This window comes from Phaseolus vulgaris, chromosome 5, assembly GCF_000499845.2.
Source record: "Phaseolus vulgaris cultivar G19833 chromosome 5, P. vulgaris v2.0, whole genome shotgun sequence".
NCBI lineage: Eukaryota > Viridiplantae > Streptophyta > Magnoliopsida > Fabales > Fabaceae > Phaseolus > Phaseolus vulgaris.
The window spans coordinates 31,988,130-32,006,684 of NC_023755.2; the positions used below are offsets into that span (position 1 = coordinate 31,988,130).

Here is an 18,555-nt window from a genome sequence, read left to right on the forward strand (position 1 = left end):
TATCAAATTAACTCTAAGCTGCCTCTCCCTCTCCTAAAAAATATCTTGGTTTTCTTGACAGTCAAGATTTTCAATATCCTGTAAAATGGACTTCTTCACAGTATTCAGATTCCCAAAAACTTCCTTATTCCATAATTTTAAGTCCGCTTTCAAAAGTTTGAACTTCTCCTTAAGACTATTTATAACATTTCCTTGGCCCAAGTAAGATTTCCACTTCTCCTCCACCATCCCATGAAAACCTTTTCTTAGATGCCAAGCATTAATAGATTTGAAAGGCTTTGGGCCCCAATCCTTTTCCACAAACTTAATCACCAAGGCACAATGATCTGAGACTTCCCTCTGTTGAACATATTGCTTACACATACGCCAACACTGCAACCATTCCTCAGTAACAAGACTCTATCAATTCTGCTCTTCGCCATACCGTTTGCTTTAAACCATGTATATTTTTTCCCCACAATAGGCAAATCCATTAGTAAGTTAGACTCAATGAAGTTATTAAAGCCCTTAATCTCATTGGAATAATCAGTCGTGCCCACCCCTTTCCTTTCATTCCTACTCCTTATCGCATTAAAATCGCCACAAAAGCACCACACTTCTATTTGTGATACTGCCTTATAACTGGATAATCCTCCCAGAGAATTTTCTTTTCTTTCAGGGTACATGCCGCATAGACATTTACCACACAACACCTATGACCAGATTTCATATGATGACCCACAATAGCAATGTACCCCTTTCCCATGGAGTGGCTCTCATAATTGAATGCTTCTTTATGCCACATTGAAATAAGACTTCCATTTCCGTTATCCCCTCCAATATGAATCCATTCGATTTTGTTATCCCCTCACATCGAGAAACACTTAGCATCCGTGACCACTGTTGTTTTCGTTTCCTGAAGGCACACAAAATCTGCTTCCTCTAAAGATATGCACCGCCTCAGATACCTTACTTTTGTTCCTCCCCCAAGCCTCTTATGTTCATGTTGAAAATTAACATTAAAAACCATTTAAATTACCCACCGCTAAGTTCTTCATAACTCCAGATCTCTCTCTTCCATGCATTTGTACTCTTGGATCACCTTCTCTTCATCCCTTTGGCAAGCTAACCCAATCTGTTTTCCTAGTTCCCATAGCTTGGTTGGCTCCTCCCAAAATTCACTTTTCCTAAACCGGGAATTGCAATTACCAATATCCCCATAAGAGATTGACAGTGTTTACAACCCCTCTCTGGACAACAGTTCCTTCCTTGCTTGAGACGACTTCTAGTTAGAAAAGATGGCTTTAAACTAGAGGGGGGTGAATAGTTTAAAAGGGTTTTAACAAACTTTTCAAAAACTATAATGAATTTATCTTAGAAACCAATTGATTCAGCAATTCAGTTAGCCAAAACAGTAAGCAAAAGTTGTAGTTCCAGAAAAACAATCAGTTGTTTCGTAGAAACAATCGGTTGTTTATACCAGCAAGCAACAAATAAACTGAATTTAAAGAGTTAGAGATAGAGAGATTGTACACAGTTGTTTATACTGGTTCACTCCAAACCAGAGCTACATCCAGTCTTCTCAGAAACCCTGAGGATATCCACTAAGCAACCACTCCTTGATCACTTACACAACAACCAAGAGAATGACCTTGAACACCTCAAGAAACACACTCTCCTTGGCCAACACTACGATTGTTGATCTTGAACACCTCAAGAACACACAACCAATCTAAGCAAGCACAGAAACAAATTGTTCAACAGAGTACAAAGATTACATTTGTTACAGATGAATATCTGAAATCAATACAAGTAGAATCCTATTCCAGCACCTTGATCAATCACAAACTCTTAGCAATCTTAGCTCTTTGAAAAAACTCTTTAGAAAAACTTTGTCAAAAGATACTTAATTCTCAAATCTGTTTTTCTTAATATATTCAAAGATGTAGTTTGTTATCAAATCTTAACAAACTCTTAAATTGCATTAAAAGATTGGTCAAAGCATTTAATGACTGGAGCGTATACAGTTAAAGCATTTAAAGCTCAATCAAACACAAAATAGTTTTTCTGTTATGATTCCAAAACAAACAATCGGTTGTTTCCTCGAATCAATCGGTTGTTTTGGTACTTAACAGTTTCAACCATTCAAAAACAGTTTTCAATCTTTCTCAAAACACCTAAGTATAAACAATCGGTTGTTTCGACAAAAAAATCGGTTGTTTCAACTTAGTTTGAAAAACATTTTACTTTCATAAAGATTGAGATGCTAATTGCTTGAGATTTAATCAAAGGGTGGATTACAACATATAAACTACCCTAGAACAAAGCTTAAACCGGCACAGCAACATCAAGCAAAGCAGAGGCTTGAACATCCTTCAAAGGATTTGGATTCTTCAAAACATTGAACACCACTTGGATAAAAAATCTCCCCCTATTTGATGAAGTCAAATCCCTGATGCTTGTGTTGTACCTGATTAAATTTGAAGCAGTTCCTGCAATAGAACTTTGAGCAATACATTGAACTTCTGATATTCTGTTAGCATACATATAAACATTTTATAGCTTAAAACATCTAATATCAGAGATATATTACATATTCCAAACTGTTTTATCAACTGAAAAACAGAAACTTAAAACAAACTAGAAACACAACATATATCTCCCCCTATTTGTCTTCACAAATAGACAAAGATAAGAGATAAAACAAGATATTGTTTTGATTATATCAGAATAAAACAGTAACAGCATAAGGAAATAAATTTTAAAACCAGAAAAGAACAGCCAAAAACAATCGATTGTTTCGATGACCAATTAGTTGTTTTTCTTTCATTCTTCTTCATCAGCAAACTGAAGATCAAAGATTTGATTATGGACAGCTTCAATCTGTTCATCTAGAGTCATAAACTTTGCATCCATGTTGTCAAACCTGGTGTCAATCCTTTGGAAATTACTAACACAGAGATCATGGAGGCTCCTTTGATTTTCAGCAAAGCTATCAAGCCTATTCACCATGAGTCTTTCAAAAGACGACATGGTTGGCATTCTTTCTCCTTGATGTCCATCAGCAGCACTAGGTCCTGCATCTTGAAAAACTTCAGTTGGATCTTCATGTTGAACATCCATATCAGCAAGTTCATCTTGTTCAAGATTAGCAGCACCACTAGATGAGGCACCATGATCACCATCCTTGCTTATCCATTTTCCACCTACTTTTCTAAAGCCCATCTTGTTGAGTGATCCATTGTTCAACTCTTGAGTTGACTCTACCAGCTCAGAAGTTTCATCTTCAAGATTAACTTCAAAATAGAGTAGAAACTTAGATATTAAAACAACATAGGGATAATGATAATCACCTAACCTCATGGCTTTTTGCATGTGTTCTTTGATTATATGAATCCAATTGATCTTGACTTTCTTGGTGATGCAGAATATATAAACCAGATCTTCTTCAGTTAGCACAGAGTGATTACTCCCCCTTGGAGTTAGAATCCAAGTTACAATGAGAGCAAGCAACCTCTCATCAAGCTTCAAACCTCCAACAGAGCATGTACTAACTTGAGCATGTTGATTCTTCAAGCAACTTTTGTAGAACTGGATTTTATTAAAATCCTCCACCACACCAAGGTTTCCCTTGTTGATTCTCAGACCAGAAAACTTAAGTCCAGCAACAACAGTCCAAACTTCATGAGTTATCTCCATTTCCACACCTTTCACATGAGAAACTAGATTGTTTCCCTCAAACTTCAAGTTTGTGTAGCACACCCTTACCAAATCTGGATAAATGTTTCCCTTCATCTCTAGGAACTTTCTGAGAGATTGATCCTTGAGCAGCCTTCTTACATTATCAAGCTTTTGACCTTTCAGCCAATCAAAGCATACAACCTTAGGGTTGTTTATCTTCTTGATACTTGTCTCATATCTATACTTCTCAATGAGAGCATTGTCTCCAGAAAACCAGCCTTCCAACCTTCCTCCAGACCTTACAGCCCTGGTTTTGACTCTCTTGAAGGTGGGAGGGGTTGATTCCATGACAGTAGAGACGAAAAAAGAGGAGAGCACACTTCACAGATTTTTGCAAGAGATGGTGCAAGAGATATTGCAAGAGATGTTGCAATTGGTTGTTCTTGTGGAAGAGATCTGCACCTGATTTTATAGCAGTAAGAGAATCAATTTGATTTTAATTTCATTCAATGGGTACCTGATTTTCAGAGAGAGAGGACTTGACTCTGTTCTGCACAGAAAATGTCAGAAAAAGCTGAAAATCACATGGTCTTCACATGTGATCTTTGACTAGTCATTAAGGCTCTTTGAATTTCCAAGATTTTGGAATATATTCCTTTTTTACTGTTGTAACTTCTTTCTGAACATAATCAGCTTTCAACACAGATCCTTTGACCAAGATTCTCTCTTTTAAATTGATCTACAATGGATAGAAATTCAAAAAAGCAATTAAATCAATTTCTTTGTAGTGTTGTCAGTCTCCAAACAATCAGTTGTTTCGAAGAAACAATCGGTTCTTTTTCTGCAGCAGTTAAAAACTTGATTTTGAAATTTTAACCATAAGCAGAAGCAGTTTAAAGCAGATGACATTGATTAAAAGAAAATTTATCACAAGAAAGAACTTTGAAACAAAAATTGAGAACAAATAAAGGAAAGTCTTATCCTTATGTTGATTCTTCAATGAGCCAATTGCTTGTTGATCAAGAAAACTCCTTTTCACTGTTTATATCTTTTGCATAACATTGATTCAGCTTCAATGACTGCCTTTTTCTTCAACAGCTTGATCAGATGGCTCAGTTCTTCTTTTTCTCTTTATTTTTCCTACATAAACAATTTCAAGTAGCAAGATTTGATCCCCTTACAAATTTGGGTCCGTTTGACTTTTCTTTGCAGTTAGAAACATCACATCCCTTAGGAATCCATTTCATAAAACCTTTAGGAACATAATATTTTCTAATTTTACAGAATCTAACAGAGTGGCCTTTCTTCATGCAATAAAAGCATGTAACAACCGGTTGTTTCGTCTTAACAATCGGTTGTTTTTCAGATTTTCTTAAAAAACTTTTTGAAAACCTATCTTGCTTGTTCTGTGGGTTGAAGCCTAAACCAGCCTTTCCAAAAACATAGCTTTGAGATGCCAAGACATTCTCAAAGTTTGATTTCCCCTTTGAAAGCTTGTCCACAGTTTCAACAAGATAGTGAACCTTTTTCTCAAGATTTTCACAATTTGTGCAAATGAGAGAATCACACTTGCAAGAGGCATTTTTGAAATGATTTTCCAAATTTTCAAAATCACTTTTTGCTTTTCTCAGATCCTCTTCAAGTGATTTAACTTTCTTTTCAAGCCCACTGTTAAGATCTTTCAATCGGTTGTTTGAAAGAACCAATCTATTAGCTTCATCATGTGTTTCTTGAAAAGCTTCAAGCAATTCACTATAATTTTTTTCATTTAAGGAAGCACATGAACTTACCTCACTTGAGCTGCAAGATTCATCATCATTTTCAGCTACCGAACATATGTTTGCTTTTTCATCTTCACTTGATGAAGAACTTGATGATGACACCTCATTTTCATCCCAAGCCATGTAGGCTCTTTTTGTCTTGCCTTTCTTCTCCTTGTAACTAGTCTTTTTCTCTTTGCTCTTGTTAGGAAAATCTGCCTTTATATGACCTTGCTCACCACAACCAAAACAAGTATAGTTATTTGAATTGAATTCATTGGGTTTCTTGTTTCCATACCTATCCTTGTTGTTGTCTTTGTTGCGGTTTCTATTTAGGAATTTGCTGAACTTTCTTGACAGCAAGCTAAGATTTTCCTCATCACTATCATCACTTGAATCTTGCTTTCCCTTGTGCTTGGATGCTTTCAAGGCTATGCTCCTTGTGTGCTTATCTTCACTCTCTTGAACATTGAGTCTATTCATCTCTAGCTCATGTTCCCTAAGCTTTCCAAACAAAGAAGCAACACTTAATGATGTTAGATCTTTAGATTCGGAAATAGCAGTTACCTTTGGTTGCCATGCTTTATCAAGACATTTCAAGATCTTGATGTTCAGCTCTTCTTTGTCAAACGTCTTGTCTAGGCTCATAAGGTGATTGATGATGTGTGTAAACCTTTTCTGTACCTCAACTATTGTTTCTCCCTTAAGCATTCTAAACATCTCATACTCTTGGATGAGAGCATGCTTTCTAGCTCTTTTCACCTCATTTGTTCCTTCATGAGTGACTTCCAAAGTGTCCCACATTTCTTTCGATGATTTGCATTGTGAGACCCTGAAAAACTCATCAGAATTTAAAGCAGAGGTTATAATATTTTTGGCAATGCAATCGAATTTGGCCTTTTTGTTTTCTGCATCAGTCCATTGAGACCATGGCTTCTCAATGACAGATCCATCTTTTTCAAACTTTGGGATAAAAGGCCATTTTCAATTGCATCCCAAATTCCTTTGTCAAGAGATTCCATAAATATTTTCATTCTTACTTTCCAAAACTGGTAGTTCAAACCACAGAACAAAGGTGGTCTGTTAATTGAAGCACCTTCCCCAAACGATAGTCTATCAGCCATTTAAAAATATTTTTAGGATCAACTTGAATAACTTTCAAGAACCAAGCTCTGATAACAATTGTTAGAAAAGATGGCTTTAAACTAGAGGGGCGTGAATAGTTTAAAAGGGTTTTCGCAAACTTTTCAAAAACTAGAAAGAATTTATCTTAGAAACCAATTGATTCAGCAATTCAGTTAGCCAAAACAGCAAACAAAAGTTGTAGTACCAGAAAAACAATCGGTTGTTTCGTAGAAACAATCGGTTGTTTATACCAGCAAACAACAAATAAACTGAATTTAAAAAGTTAGAGATGGAGAGAATGTACACAGTTGTTTATACTGGTTCACTCCAAACCAGAGCTACATCCAGTCTTCTCAGAAACCCTGAGGATATCCACTAAGCAACCACACCTTGATCACTTACACAACAACCAAGAGAATGACCTTGAACACCTCAAGAAACACACTCTCCTTGGTCAACAGCTGATCTTGAACACCTCAAGAACACACAACCAATCTCAGCAAGCACAAAAACAAATTGTTCAACAGAGTACAAAGATTACACTTGTTACAGATGAATATCTGAAATCAATAAAAGTAGAATCCTATTCCAGCACCTTGATCAATCACAAACTCTTAACAATCTCAGCTCTTTGAAAAAACTCTTTAGAAAAACTTTGTCAAAAGATACTTAATTCTCAAATCTGTTTTTCTTAATATATTCAAAGATGTAGTTTGTTATCAAATCTTAACAAAGTCTTAAATTGCATTAAAAGATTGGTCAAAGCATTTAATGACTGGAGTGTATACAGTTAAAGCATTTAAAGCTCAGTCAAACACAAAACAGTTTTTCTGTTATGATTCCAAAACAAACAATCAGTTGTTTCCTCGAATCAATCGGTTGTTTTGGTACTTAACAGTTTCAACCATTCAAAAACAGTGTTCAATCTTTCTCAAAACACCTAAGTATAAACAATCGGTTGTTTCGACAAAACAATCGGTTGTTTCAACTTAGTTTGAAAAACATTTTACTTTCATAAAGATTGAGATGCTAATTGCTTGAGATTGAATCAAAGGGTGGATTACAACATATAAACTACCTAGAACAAAGCTTAAACCATCACAACAACATCAAGCAAAGCAGAGGCTTCAACATCCTTCAAAGGATTTGGATTCTTCAAAACATTGAACACCACTTGGTTCAACACTTCTCACTCAATCTAACTGACCTCCTTTGATCCCCAATCCTCCTTCTTTTATGGGCTTACATACATTCTCCCATCTAACCCAAGAAATACATTTGTGATCTTTTCCCCAAGCCCAGAGGAATCTCCTCTGGATGCTAGAAATTTTGTTACATACCGATGCCAGAGCTATAAAGAAGGACAGATAAAAAAGGGGTATGGCAGAAAAGACCAATTTGATTAAGCATACTCTACCTGCTAACGACAAACATCTTCCCTTCCATGTGTTAAGTCTAGCTTTAATTTTATCTGCAATTGGCTTCCAATACTGCTTCCTCATTGGATTTCCCCCTACTTCTAACCCCATGTATTTAAATGGAATCTGCATAACATTACAATTAAGAGTTTTTGCATAAGTCTCAAGAGAATTCCTCTCCACCCTAATACTTGTTGAAGATGAAGCTTTGATGATTCCAAATCCAAGAAGGATGCTTAAAGTTGGGTTGCTGCTCGTTGGGATTTTGTTTTGTGTATTTAGAACTTGTTAAATCTCTCTTAGTCCAATCCAAAGCTAAAACAATCAAGATCTTTTAAAGAAAATTATTTTTCAAAGTAAGTGAAAAACAACATGTTATTTCTACGTTTCAATCGGTTGTTTTACACTTGGTGTTTTGAAAAGCTAAAATTGGTTGACTTTACAAGTCAAAGCTAAATCAATCGATTGAATCGAGGTTTCAATTGATTGTTTTTTGAAAAACATAACATATTCTGTTTTAACTGTCAAAACTGTTTTGGGTTGGTATGCATCTGTTTTGGGCTTTGCCTAATTGAATCAAACAACTCTTTTTGTGGGCTTATAACTGGGTTTTGAATCTCAATTAAAGATATTACAGAAAATAGCTTAAGATTTTTTCAAAGAGATTGCAAGATTGTTATAGGCTTTGCCTTGGTCAAAAGAGTGAAATAAGACCTGTTTTTTTCTTCTTGTATCAGGTGTAATGTTTCCTATTCGTTCTTGTATTTTGTTTATTTTTTAATACTGTAAAATGTTTTGTATTTCAAGTCAGAGGGTGTTCTGACTGTGTGTGGTGGTGGTGCATCAAAGAGGGTGGGTAGTCTTGAAGGTATCAAGATAGGCTCTTTGATGTTCCCTAAATTGAGCCAAAATTATTTAAACATATTCTATCTTTTAAGAAGACTAGAAGGAAGAACATTTGGTGTTGTGGTTTATGCCCATCTTCTCTGGTTGGGTCCATGAGATCCTTGGTGGCGTCTTGAATTGTTTACTGAGATGACTGCTCACCATGTGCTTTGTCTTTTGCTTCCTTGGTCATCTTCATAGCTACTTGGTTTATATCATGCCCCCCAAGTTCGAGAGAATTCGACCTCGAATTTAGAACTCCTGCAGGTAACATAGTCAGTTTGCTCACATATAGATAGTGCAAGTAATGGTATGTGAACTTGACTTATGTTATTGAAGCTTGGGGAGTTCAAAAGATGGGGGTTCTGTTTACAGACCATGTTTGGAAAGAATTTTTGGGAATGAGAAATCTTTTTGATAAAAATCCTCTTAGAAGGTGGAAACCTTTAGGAGGTGTTTGAAAATCATTCCTAAAATTTTTTAACAAAGATGGTGAGTAGATAGAAACCTTTGGTAATGAAAAAGACAAAGAAGAAGGACACCTTGGAGGTTCAGTTGGTAGCATGGCACTAGTCAACAAAATTGATTTAGTTGTGGAAGATGATATTTTGTGACTCGGTTTATCTTTTCTTTCTTTCTCTTTTTCATTTTCTCTTTTTGTTTTCATTTTTAATTGGTCCTCATGAACCTCTTTGGTAGAGAGGGGTTTTAAGATAACCTTGTGCCCTTGGAAGGTAAAAGTCATTTTGTTGGTGAGGCCATCATGTAGAACTTGTCTATCATATTGCCAAGGCCTTCCCAATAAAATATGTGTTGCTTCCATTGGTACAACATCACATAAAACCTCATCTTTATACTTTCCAATAGAAAAAGTTATGAGAACTTGTTTATTAACCATGATTTCACCCTCCTTACTAAGCCATTGGAGCTTGTAGGGCTTGGCATGAGAGATGGTAGGCAACCCAAGCTTTTCTACCACTCTTATGCTTGCCACATTTGTACTACTACCCCCATCCACAATTAAGGAACACAACTTGTCATTAATGAGGCACCTAGTGTAAAAAATGTTTTCCCTTTGACTTTCATCAAAAGGCTTTAAAATTTGGCCTAGCATGCGCCTCACTACTAACAAGTCTCCCTCGCATGGAATTTCATATTCTTCCTCACTTGGGCTTTTTGTGAGGTAGGGGACTTAGACTTTTGAGAGCTATGGTCACTCATGACAACCCCTTCTTTAACCATCATAGTTCTTTTAGAATGGCAATTTGTTGCAATGTGCCCAAACCCTAAACATTTAAAACACTTTTGACTTGAGGTTTTGGTAGGGAACTTAGGTGTTGAAGTGGAGGGTTTAGAATCCCTAGGATTGTAAGTCGAATCTTTCACAAAACTTGAGGGAAAAGTTTTTGAAGAAGATTTCTTTTTGTTTTTCCAATATGAGTGGTGGTAGCCATCATTATGAGAGTTTTTGAAATTGGTTTTCTTTGAAAGTTGGGTTTCAACCTTGATGGCAAGGTGAACCAATTTTTCTAAAGATGAATACTCATAAAGTTCTATTACATCTTGAATTTCCCTTCTCAATCCACTTACAAATATAGCCATTTTAGACTTCTCACTTTCATGCATGTCAGTTTTAGTCAAAGTGGTTTCAAGCTCTTTAAAATAATCATCAAAACTTTTTCTTCCTTGTTGAAGTCGTTGGAGTTTCAACAAGAGTTCCTTCCTATAGTGAGGAGGAACAAACCTAGCGCGCATGCATAACTTTAAATCCTTCCAAGAGACCACGACTGACCTCTTGTTAAGTCCAATGTCCATTACAGTTTTATGCCACCACTGCATGGCATAGTCTAAAAATTCTAAAAAGGCTAACTTGACTTTTTGGTCTTCTTGGACCTCATGCACATTAAAAATTTGTTCAACTTTAGCCTCCCATCCTAGGTAAATGTTGGGATCACCTTCCCCACTAAAACTAGGAACTTTTACATAAGGCAAAGAAATTTTAGGAGCATAGTGTGGATGTTGGCGCCTCTCCTCAATGTGGTTCAACCTCCAATCTCATGGCTACCATGAGCGGATTCAAGCCTTTGGAGCCTCTCCTCCATTTGTCTCATTTCTTCGTACTTTTTTGCTAGGGACCTTTTTGCCGCCGCCAACTCACCCATAAGGAATGCCTTTTAGGGAGTTTGAGGTTTTGATGAATCCCTTGAAGAAAGATGAGCCATAATTCACAAGTGAACAAACAATTAGTGAAACAGAAGTTAGAAAAATACACTCTCAAGTTTGCGTCGCTTTTGGTGAAAAGAAAAATCAAGAGGAGCACACTCAAAACACTAAAAAAGAATTTTATCCTCTTGCAAAGGTCTTTCTTGAGGTTGAAAACTCTCAAATATAAAAGTTCAAAGCCTTAAACACTTGATCTTAATGGAAACCGCAACAAAACTTATGGAAGGAATACAAAAGACAATTAAGAAAAGCTTAAGCAAGAAAAGCTAAACCAAATGTGAGAAAGAGAATATGACAAAACTTGGAAAGGAGGACAAGCAAGAAAAAGACACACAAAAAGACTCTAAGATACTTACTAGACTTTTAACAATGAAACTTTTTCTTTAGAAATTGTTAAAGCAAAAGGATAAAAATTCCACAATGTTGGAAATCAATTTGCCAATCAAGTTGAACCCAAAATTTTGAAATGTTTTTCTTTAAGAAAATGGAACCCCAAATTTGCGCTTCACACATTTTTTTTATACTAGTTCTTAAATTATGGAAATAAAATGTCCATAGTTTTGATCATCCATATTTTCCAATAACTCCAATTTTCACAAAAAATTTGGGATTCAAAATAATTGATCACTTGAAATCTTTTGTTTGGAACTTAAATCTACTTCTACTAAAACAAGTTTCTAATTACTTCTTAAACTTTAAAAATTAAAAGCAAAGTAAATAGAATTAAAGTAAAGACTCCTAGAACACTAATGAACATATGACTCAAAGCAAAGAGCAATAACACAATAATACACAAAATAACAATCCAAAAGCAAAACAAAGCTATGGAAAAGTAAAATGGCTGAATGAAACTGCAAGAAAAATAAAGGGCTAAAATTAAATTGCAAGAATGTAAAGACAAGAATTTAAAGGTACTTGAATGTAAAGACAAGGAATTAAAGATGCAAGAAAGTAAAGTGTCAATCAACTCTAAACAAGATAAACTCAAAAACCAAAGCTCTGAATACCACATGTGAGTTGATTTTTAGATGTTTTTATTTAGGTGACACTTTACTTTAAGATTGAGATTTTAGGAGTTAATGGTGATGACCTTAGGAAAATTCCCACTAGACACTAACTTAACCAAGTGGTTAAGTAGAGGTGCATTTCACAAAGTCAAAGATAAAAGACATTATATGGTGAACATGTATGCAATTGCTGAAATAAAGAAGAAAACTAGGAAACATGAATGGAAAGCAAACATGAAGGAAATGGAAGAGGAAACTTTTGGAGATGGTGGTGGGTGATCACGCCACTTGGTGGGTGGAAACCACCAAGATAAGTGTTAGGCCGCCACTTGAGAGTTTCATTCTCTTCAAGATAAGACCAAAAGGAAGAAGAGACAATACTCACTCAAGCTCTCACAATATTTGTGCAGAGTAAGTTTTCTATTCAATTTCAACACGTAAAATACAATGGGTAGGCCTCCTATTTATAGGTGAATGAGCCTTGGAAAACAAGCAAGAGGGGTAGGATGGGAAAAGGAAAAAAATGGGCAGCCTTAGGGTTTGACTAAGTCAAACCCGCATCCTAGGCTTGCCCTTCTAGAGACTAGGTCAAATTGTCTTCCTAAAGGGCTAGGAACAAGCTAAAAAAATACATATACCCACTATTATGCTAAAGGCAGCTTATTCTAGCCTATCTTTGCTATTTGGACTCTAAAGTGAGCCTAAATTATTTACACTTGTTTTATTCTTTTTTAATACCAGCAGGAAGAACATTAGATGCTCTGGTTTGTGTCCATTTCTTCCTTGGGGAGGTCTTCACTTGATTGTTGAAATGACTTCTCATAGTGTGCATCCTTGGTCATCTCCTTGTTGGCTTGGTTTGCATCACTGCCTCAACCCCCTGGATGGTTTAAACTCCTCTATAGGTCTACCATTAACCAAAACTGACACTGAGGCCGACTTCAGGCACCCTTTTGACCCACGTTATCCATTTACTATGGAACCCCAACCTTTGTAACATATCCAACAAGAAATTCCACCGAACCAAGTCATAGGCTTTTTCATAATCCACCTTCAAATACAACCCACTCCTCCGACTTCTCCTTACCTCCTCAACCACCTCGTTGGCCATAAGAACACTTTCTAACATCTCTTTATCCTTCAAAAAGGCTTATTGATTTTCATCAATAACTAAAGAGAGTACTTCCTTAATACGACACGATAAGACCTTAGTAATGATCTTATATATAGCTCCCACTAAAGAGATGGGCCTAAATTGGTCGAGTGTATTGGGGTCTTTCACTTTTGGAACTAATGCAATAAAGGATGCATTACACCCCTTCGAAAAGCACCCCGATTCTTGAAAAAAATGGACAACATCCTTAATGTCCTTCTTTAAGGTATCCCAATTACTCTTGATAAAATTAAAATTAAACCCGTCCGGACTCAGGCTCTTTGATCCCTCACACTGCCACTCTACTTCTTTCACTTCATCCTCAATAAAATCAGCTACCAATCACTACTAAGGCACAATGGTTTGATACCTCCCTCGATTGTACGTATTGTTTGGTCATTGGCCACATTTGAAGCCACTCTTAAGAGATAAGTGCTCTATCCAACCTACTTTTAGCTCAACCATTTTCTTTTTACCACGTATACTTCTTACCTACAATAGGTAAGTCCACCGACAGATTCTTATCAATGAAATCATTGAAGCCACTGATCTCCTTCTTTTGGTTGGCACTTCCTGTAACTCCTTTCCTTTCTTCTACATACCTGACATCATTAAAGTCACCACAGCAACACCACACCATATTTTGGCGTGTACTTTTAAAACCGTCAACTCTTCCCACAAGAAAACCTTGTCACTCAAATTACACGCTGCATACACATTAGTCACAATACACAAACAATTCGTTTAATGTGTTGGCCAACTATAGCTATGAATCCTCTTCCTAGCACATGATCATCATATCGGAAGGCTTCTTTGTGCCACATAGATAGGGTTCTCCCTGCCTCCATTTACACCTTCATTATGTATCCATCCAACATTACAATCCCACAGAGTGAAAAACACCTAATATCTAAGAATTTCGTAGTTTTAGTCTCTTAAAGACAAACAAACTCCGCTCCCTCCTTAACAATAACATGTTTTAAATACTTTGCCTTGGTACACCCCCTACCTTTGATATTCAAGTTTATAATTATCATAAAAAACCGTTTTTTTTTCCTTCCTTGGACTTCTTCATCCCTTCGCTATCCTTGTCCTCCATACATTCCATTTCACTTACTACCGCCCCTTCATGAGCAGGTCGCCCCAACTGTTTACCCAAATTCCTGCTATGACTTCTTCTAAGACGATTATTACACTCTATAATATCGGTATCAGATATAGCAATAGAGTTTGAGCTTAACCTGGACGATGAGTTGTTCCCGTAATGAAGGACCCCATGCCCCCCTTGGATCGCCACCGTTGTTGCACAGTGAGTTTGCGGATCCTTTCAGTCGTTTTGTAGACTTCCTCTACTATTTTTCCTTCCGCCCCATTCAGAAATTTGTTCCTTTCATGCCTTAGACTTCCCCCGCTATCTTCTTCAACACTATACCGGGAGCGGTTTATAAGGTTAGTTTGGTTGCCCTTCAACATCGACGGAGAGCTTGTGTCGCTACTGGTGGCGTCAACTGGTCGAGAGCGGTTAATAAGATTAGTTTGGGGGCCCTCCAAATTTGATGAGAAGCTTGCGCCGCCGCTAGTAGCATCAACAGAAGGTTGCGTCGACCTCACTCTACCCAATTCTGATGATTGTCCATCGCACCCGCAGCTAGTAGCGTCAATTGGAGGTTGCGCTGCCCTCACACTACCCAATTCCGATGATTGTCCACCGCCATCTTCCGTGTCGTTGCCCCCAATTTCTGTGTGACCTAATCCTGCAACAGATCCACTGCTGCTTCCCGATTGGGTCTGAGCTTCTTTTTCGCTGAGATGGGCCACACTTGATTTGGGCTCGGCACAAAATGCACTACATGTCTCTACCGCTTCAGCTAGGTTAACTAGAGAATTTTGAATAGGCATGCAAGCAGCGCTGACCTGCTGAGCGATAGACAAAGATGTCCCCTCCTCAGAAGACACCTACTCACTCAATACCTTTCTAGAATACGAAGACTCCCTTTTTTGCTAACAAATCAAAATACCTCAGAACATTCCCCTTCTTGTAATCTTTTTGTCTCTAGTGTTGACCATATCCCATCTTCCCCTTTGGCTACCTCCAGTCGCCGAAGTGCCCCTCCCTAGTTCCCATCCTCAACATCATTGGATTTCGTTGATTCTTCAACGAAGGACTCCATCGACGATACACTATCCGAGGATACACAATGATTATAGATGCACCTACATTCTCCTCCCCTTGATTTACTACCTCCTCTACAATATTTATATTATATATTTGCCCATTAATTGGAAAACCCTTAGATAACTCTGCCTTACAAGATTTTAGTAGACGCACCTGCAATAGTGTATACTCCAAGTATTCCCAAGAAGACATAGCTTTCTCAACGTCAACCAAAGTTGCCACTTCCGCAACAACCTTTGAAAAACAGTTTTTACTCAACAATGATTATGGTAACCCGTAACATCTAACCCAAACAATTTTGTAACCAACTACGTATGATTCTGACCATGGTTTTAGATCCTCAAAGATACACTCAAACCAGTTGTTATTAAGCTTGATAATGTCTTTCATTCGTTCATCTGCCTTAGGGTGTTAACAGAACCAAGTTATCTCCCAGATATCTCACCTTAAACATACTCATCGCTCCCTTCACACATTCTTCACACAACAATTCAAAGTTAAACTCAGATGACAAACCACCATCCATACTGTTAGACATCTAGGGTAGAACTTGTGACCTGATCGTCACGATGGGGCCTCTTCACTGGTCTTGAGTAGGTTTTCTTACTACTTCTGCGTATGACTGTTTCACATTAACATCTTTTCGAGCTTCCTTCCCTCTTTTTTCCCTCCATACCTCCTTACTCTTCCTCTTGATCTCACTATGAGCAACAACATTTCTACCTGCTCTAACCACGTTGGACGCACCATCTTTTGGTTCATACCCCATTCTCCTATACCTTGGTAAGTTAACATATAGCTTCATCTTACCAATATAAATGCGATCCATCTCCTTCTCCAATCTAACCACATTTTCTACATCAAAAATCTCACAAACCCAAATCTTCTTCCCCAGCTATTAACTCGACGTGATATGAACACCTTGTTAGAATTATAGGGCTAAACAAGAGGAGGTGAATTGTTTATAAAAGCTTTTCATAAATATTTGATTAAGAATGAATCTTTATCAATCAATCACAGATAAACAACTAAGGAAGACAATTAAACAATGATTTAGAAAATTGTTTCAGAGTTTTAATCGGTTAAAAATACATTTTAACCAGTTGTTTATAGCAGCAGCAGAAAATGAATTTACACAAATAGTTATGAGAGTTAAGAGATAGATAAATTCACATAACATAAGTTATACTGGTTCACTCACACTTTGAGCTACATCCAGTCTCAGACTGAGTTCCACTAGTAATAAAAAAACCAGATTACAACAACTACAACACAAAGAGGTGACTTTGAAACACCACAAAGTCTACTCACCCTCTCTACAAACACCTCAAGACAGACACATTCTTTCTATATAGGATTTCACACACTATTCAGATAACAAAGTACAATTACAATTCTCTAAACTAGGATAGAAAACACCTTGTTTACAATGCAGAAATTCCTAGGATCAGATCTTGTTACCATGGCAAAGCTTGAGAGTAATCTTGCAATTTCTTGGAAAGTTTCTTTCAAAATGAATCTCAATCTCCTTTTCAAAGTCTATAAAAATTCACACTTTCATTTTGAAAGAAAGGCTATATTTATAGCACTTGAAATCTAGTCGTTTAAGGCAACAAAATTGAGACAAAACATATTTGAATTAGTTAAAACAAGTATTCAAAAGTTTTTATAAAAACATTCATTTTACCGGTTGAAACCACGATTTTGTTGAAGCTGGAGGAAGCTTCTTCCCTACCAAGGCTTGATGTGTGTTTGATGAAGAAAATAGCTTGAGTGCTTTGAAGATTGTAATAGGCTTTTAGATTCGTTTGTAATTAGGCCTGTAATTGTGTATAGTTGCCTTTTGCTATGTGACCTATCCTAGATGTCGAACCAAGTCTAGATCAAGCACATGATGTGGTTAAATGGTTTTTGAAAAGCTTTTTAAAGTGTTTTTAAAAGTTTTAAATCAGTACAGAAATAAATCTGTTTTATGGAGAAAGAATCGGTTTATTTCTTCTCTGTTAAAAGGGTTTCCTAAAATTCTGTTAGGGCACCACAGGCAAAGCTTAGTTCGTTATTTCAGTTAAAGCTGAGCTGGCCTATTTGCTATCATTTAATCTGTTTCACTGTGAAAGAATCGGTTTGCTCTTTGGTCAGTTGAAAGGTTTTTCACTAGTTAATTAGGGCACCAAAGGTACAACTCAGACAGTTATTTCAGTTAGCTGAGTTGGCGATTTTCACAAAATAAATCTGTTAAGTTCAAAAATGAATCTGTTGTTTTCATAACTGCTTTTCAACTGTTTTTTGAAAAGAAGTTAGAAATTGTTTTCTATATAAAGAAAAGTCTCTCTCTCACATGAAAAAGTGCTGAGCAATTACATATTTGACAGAAATCAAACAATTTCCATGTGAGAAGAAGGATTGAAAGTTTTTTGAAAGGTTTTCCACAGAGATTTTCAAGTGTGCTTGTTCTAGGAAACCTTTGATCTTGGTGAAGGTGCTGGTGCAGTTCTGCAGCAAATTGAACTACTGGTTTTGAGTTCTTGCATCTTCTTTTCAGGTGTAATCGTTCCTTTATTCTGTTTTATAAAGGTGTAAATGTTAGTCACTCCTTGATAGAGTTTCTTGGAGTGCAAGGTGTGCTGAAATAGGGTTTTTCAGCATTGTTGGTGTTGTTCTTGTAGTGTTCAAGAACTGCTGAGTTTGTAAGTAATTGGTATTGTTTTTAGTGGATTCCACCTTGGGGTAAGGTGAGACTGGATGTAGCTTTGTATGAGTGAACCAGTATAAAAACTTGTGTGCCTTTTCTTCTCATCCCTGCACTCATTTCTGGTTTTGCTTAATTCTGTCAAGAACTAAATCTGTTCTTTTGAAATTAAATCTGTTAATTCTAGGTTTAAATAAGAATTGTTCTTCCTGATTTGTTAAAGCTTTCTAATCTCAAACAAGGCAGTTGTATATGCTGTTTTAATTGATTTGAAAAACAAATTGTCTATTCATTAAAACCTGAGAAAGATTCATTCTCATTAAAACCTTGTGTTGAATGAAGTTGATTGATTTCTTGGCATAGCTGTATTCTTCATACTCATAAAATCAAATTAATCTGATTCTGTTATAGCTCTCTGCTGATTACAATTTTAATTTGAACAAAGTCAAATTTTGCTAG

The 18,555-nt window shown here is 36.6% G+C and overlaps 1 protein-coding gene across 1 annotated transcript; it reads right to left on the bottom strand.

Annotated features, from left to right (window-relative positions):
* Positions 1-1,663: 1,663 nt before the first annotated feature.
* On the bottom strand, positions 1,664-15,185 carry LOC137834488 (uncharacterized). The gene is made up of 2 exons (XM_068642523.1): positions 14,473-15,185; positions 1,664-4,399 (listed from the first exon to the last, which is right to left on the bottom strand). Exon 2 carries the CDS (start codon positions 4,006-4,008, stop codon positions 2,806-2,808), a length of 1,203 nt encoding a protein of 400 aa, XP_068498624.1. The 5' UTR covers positions 4,009-4,399; positions 14,473-15,185; the 3' UTR covers positions 1,664-2,805.
* Between the last annotated feature and the right edge of the window lie 3,370 nt (positions 15,186-18,555).

Excerpts from the sequence above, each read along its gene's own strand:
- LOC137834488 (XM_068642523.1), bottom strand. The coding sequence starts at position 4,008 with ATGGAATCAACCCCTCCCACCTTCAAGAGAGTCAAAACCAGGGCTGTA.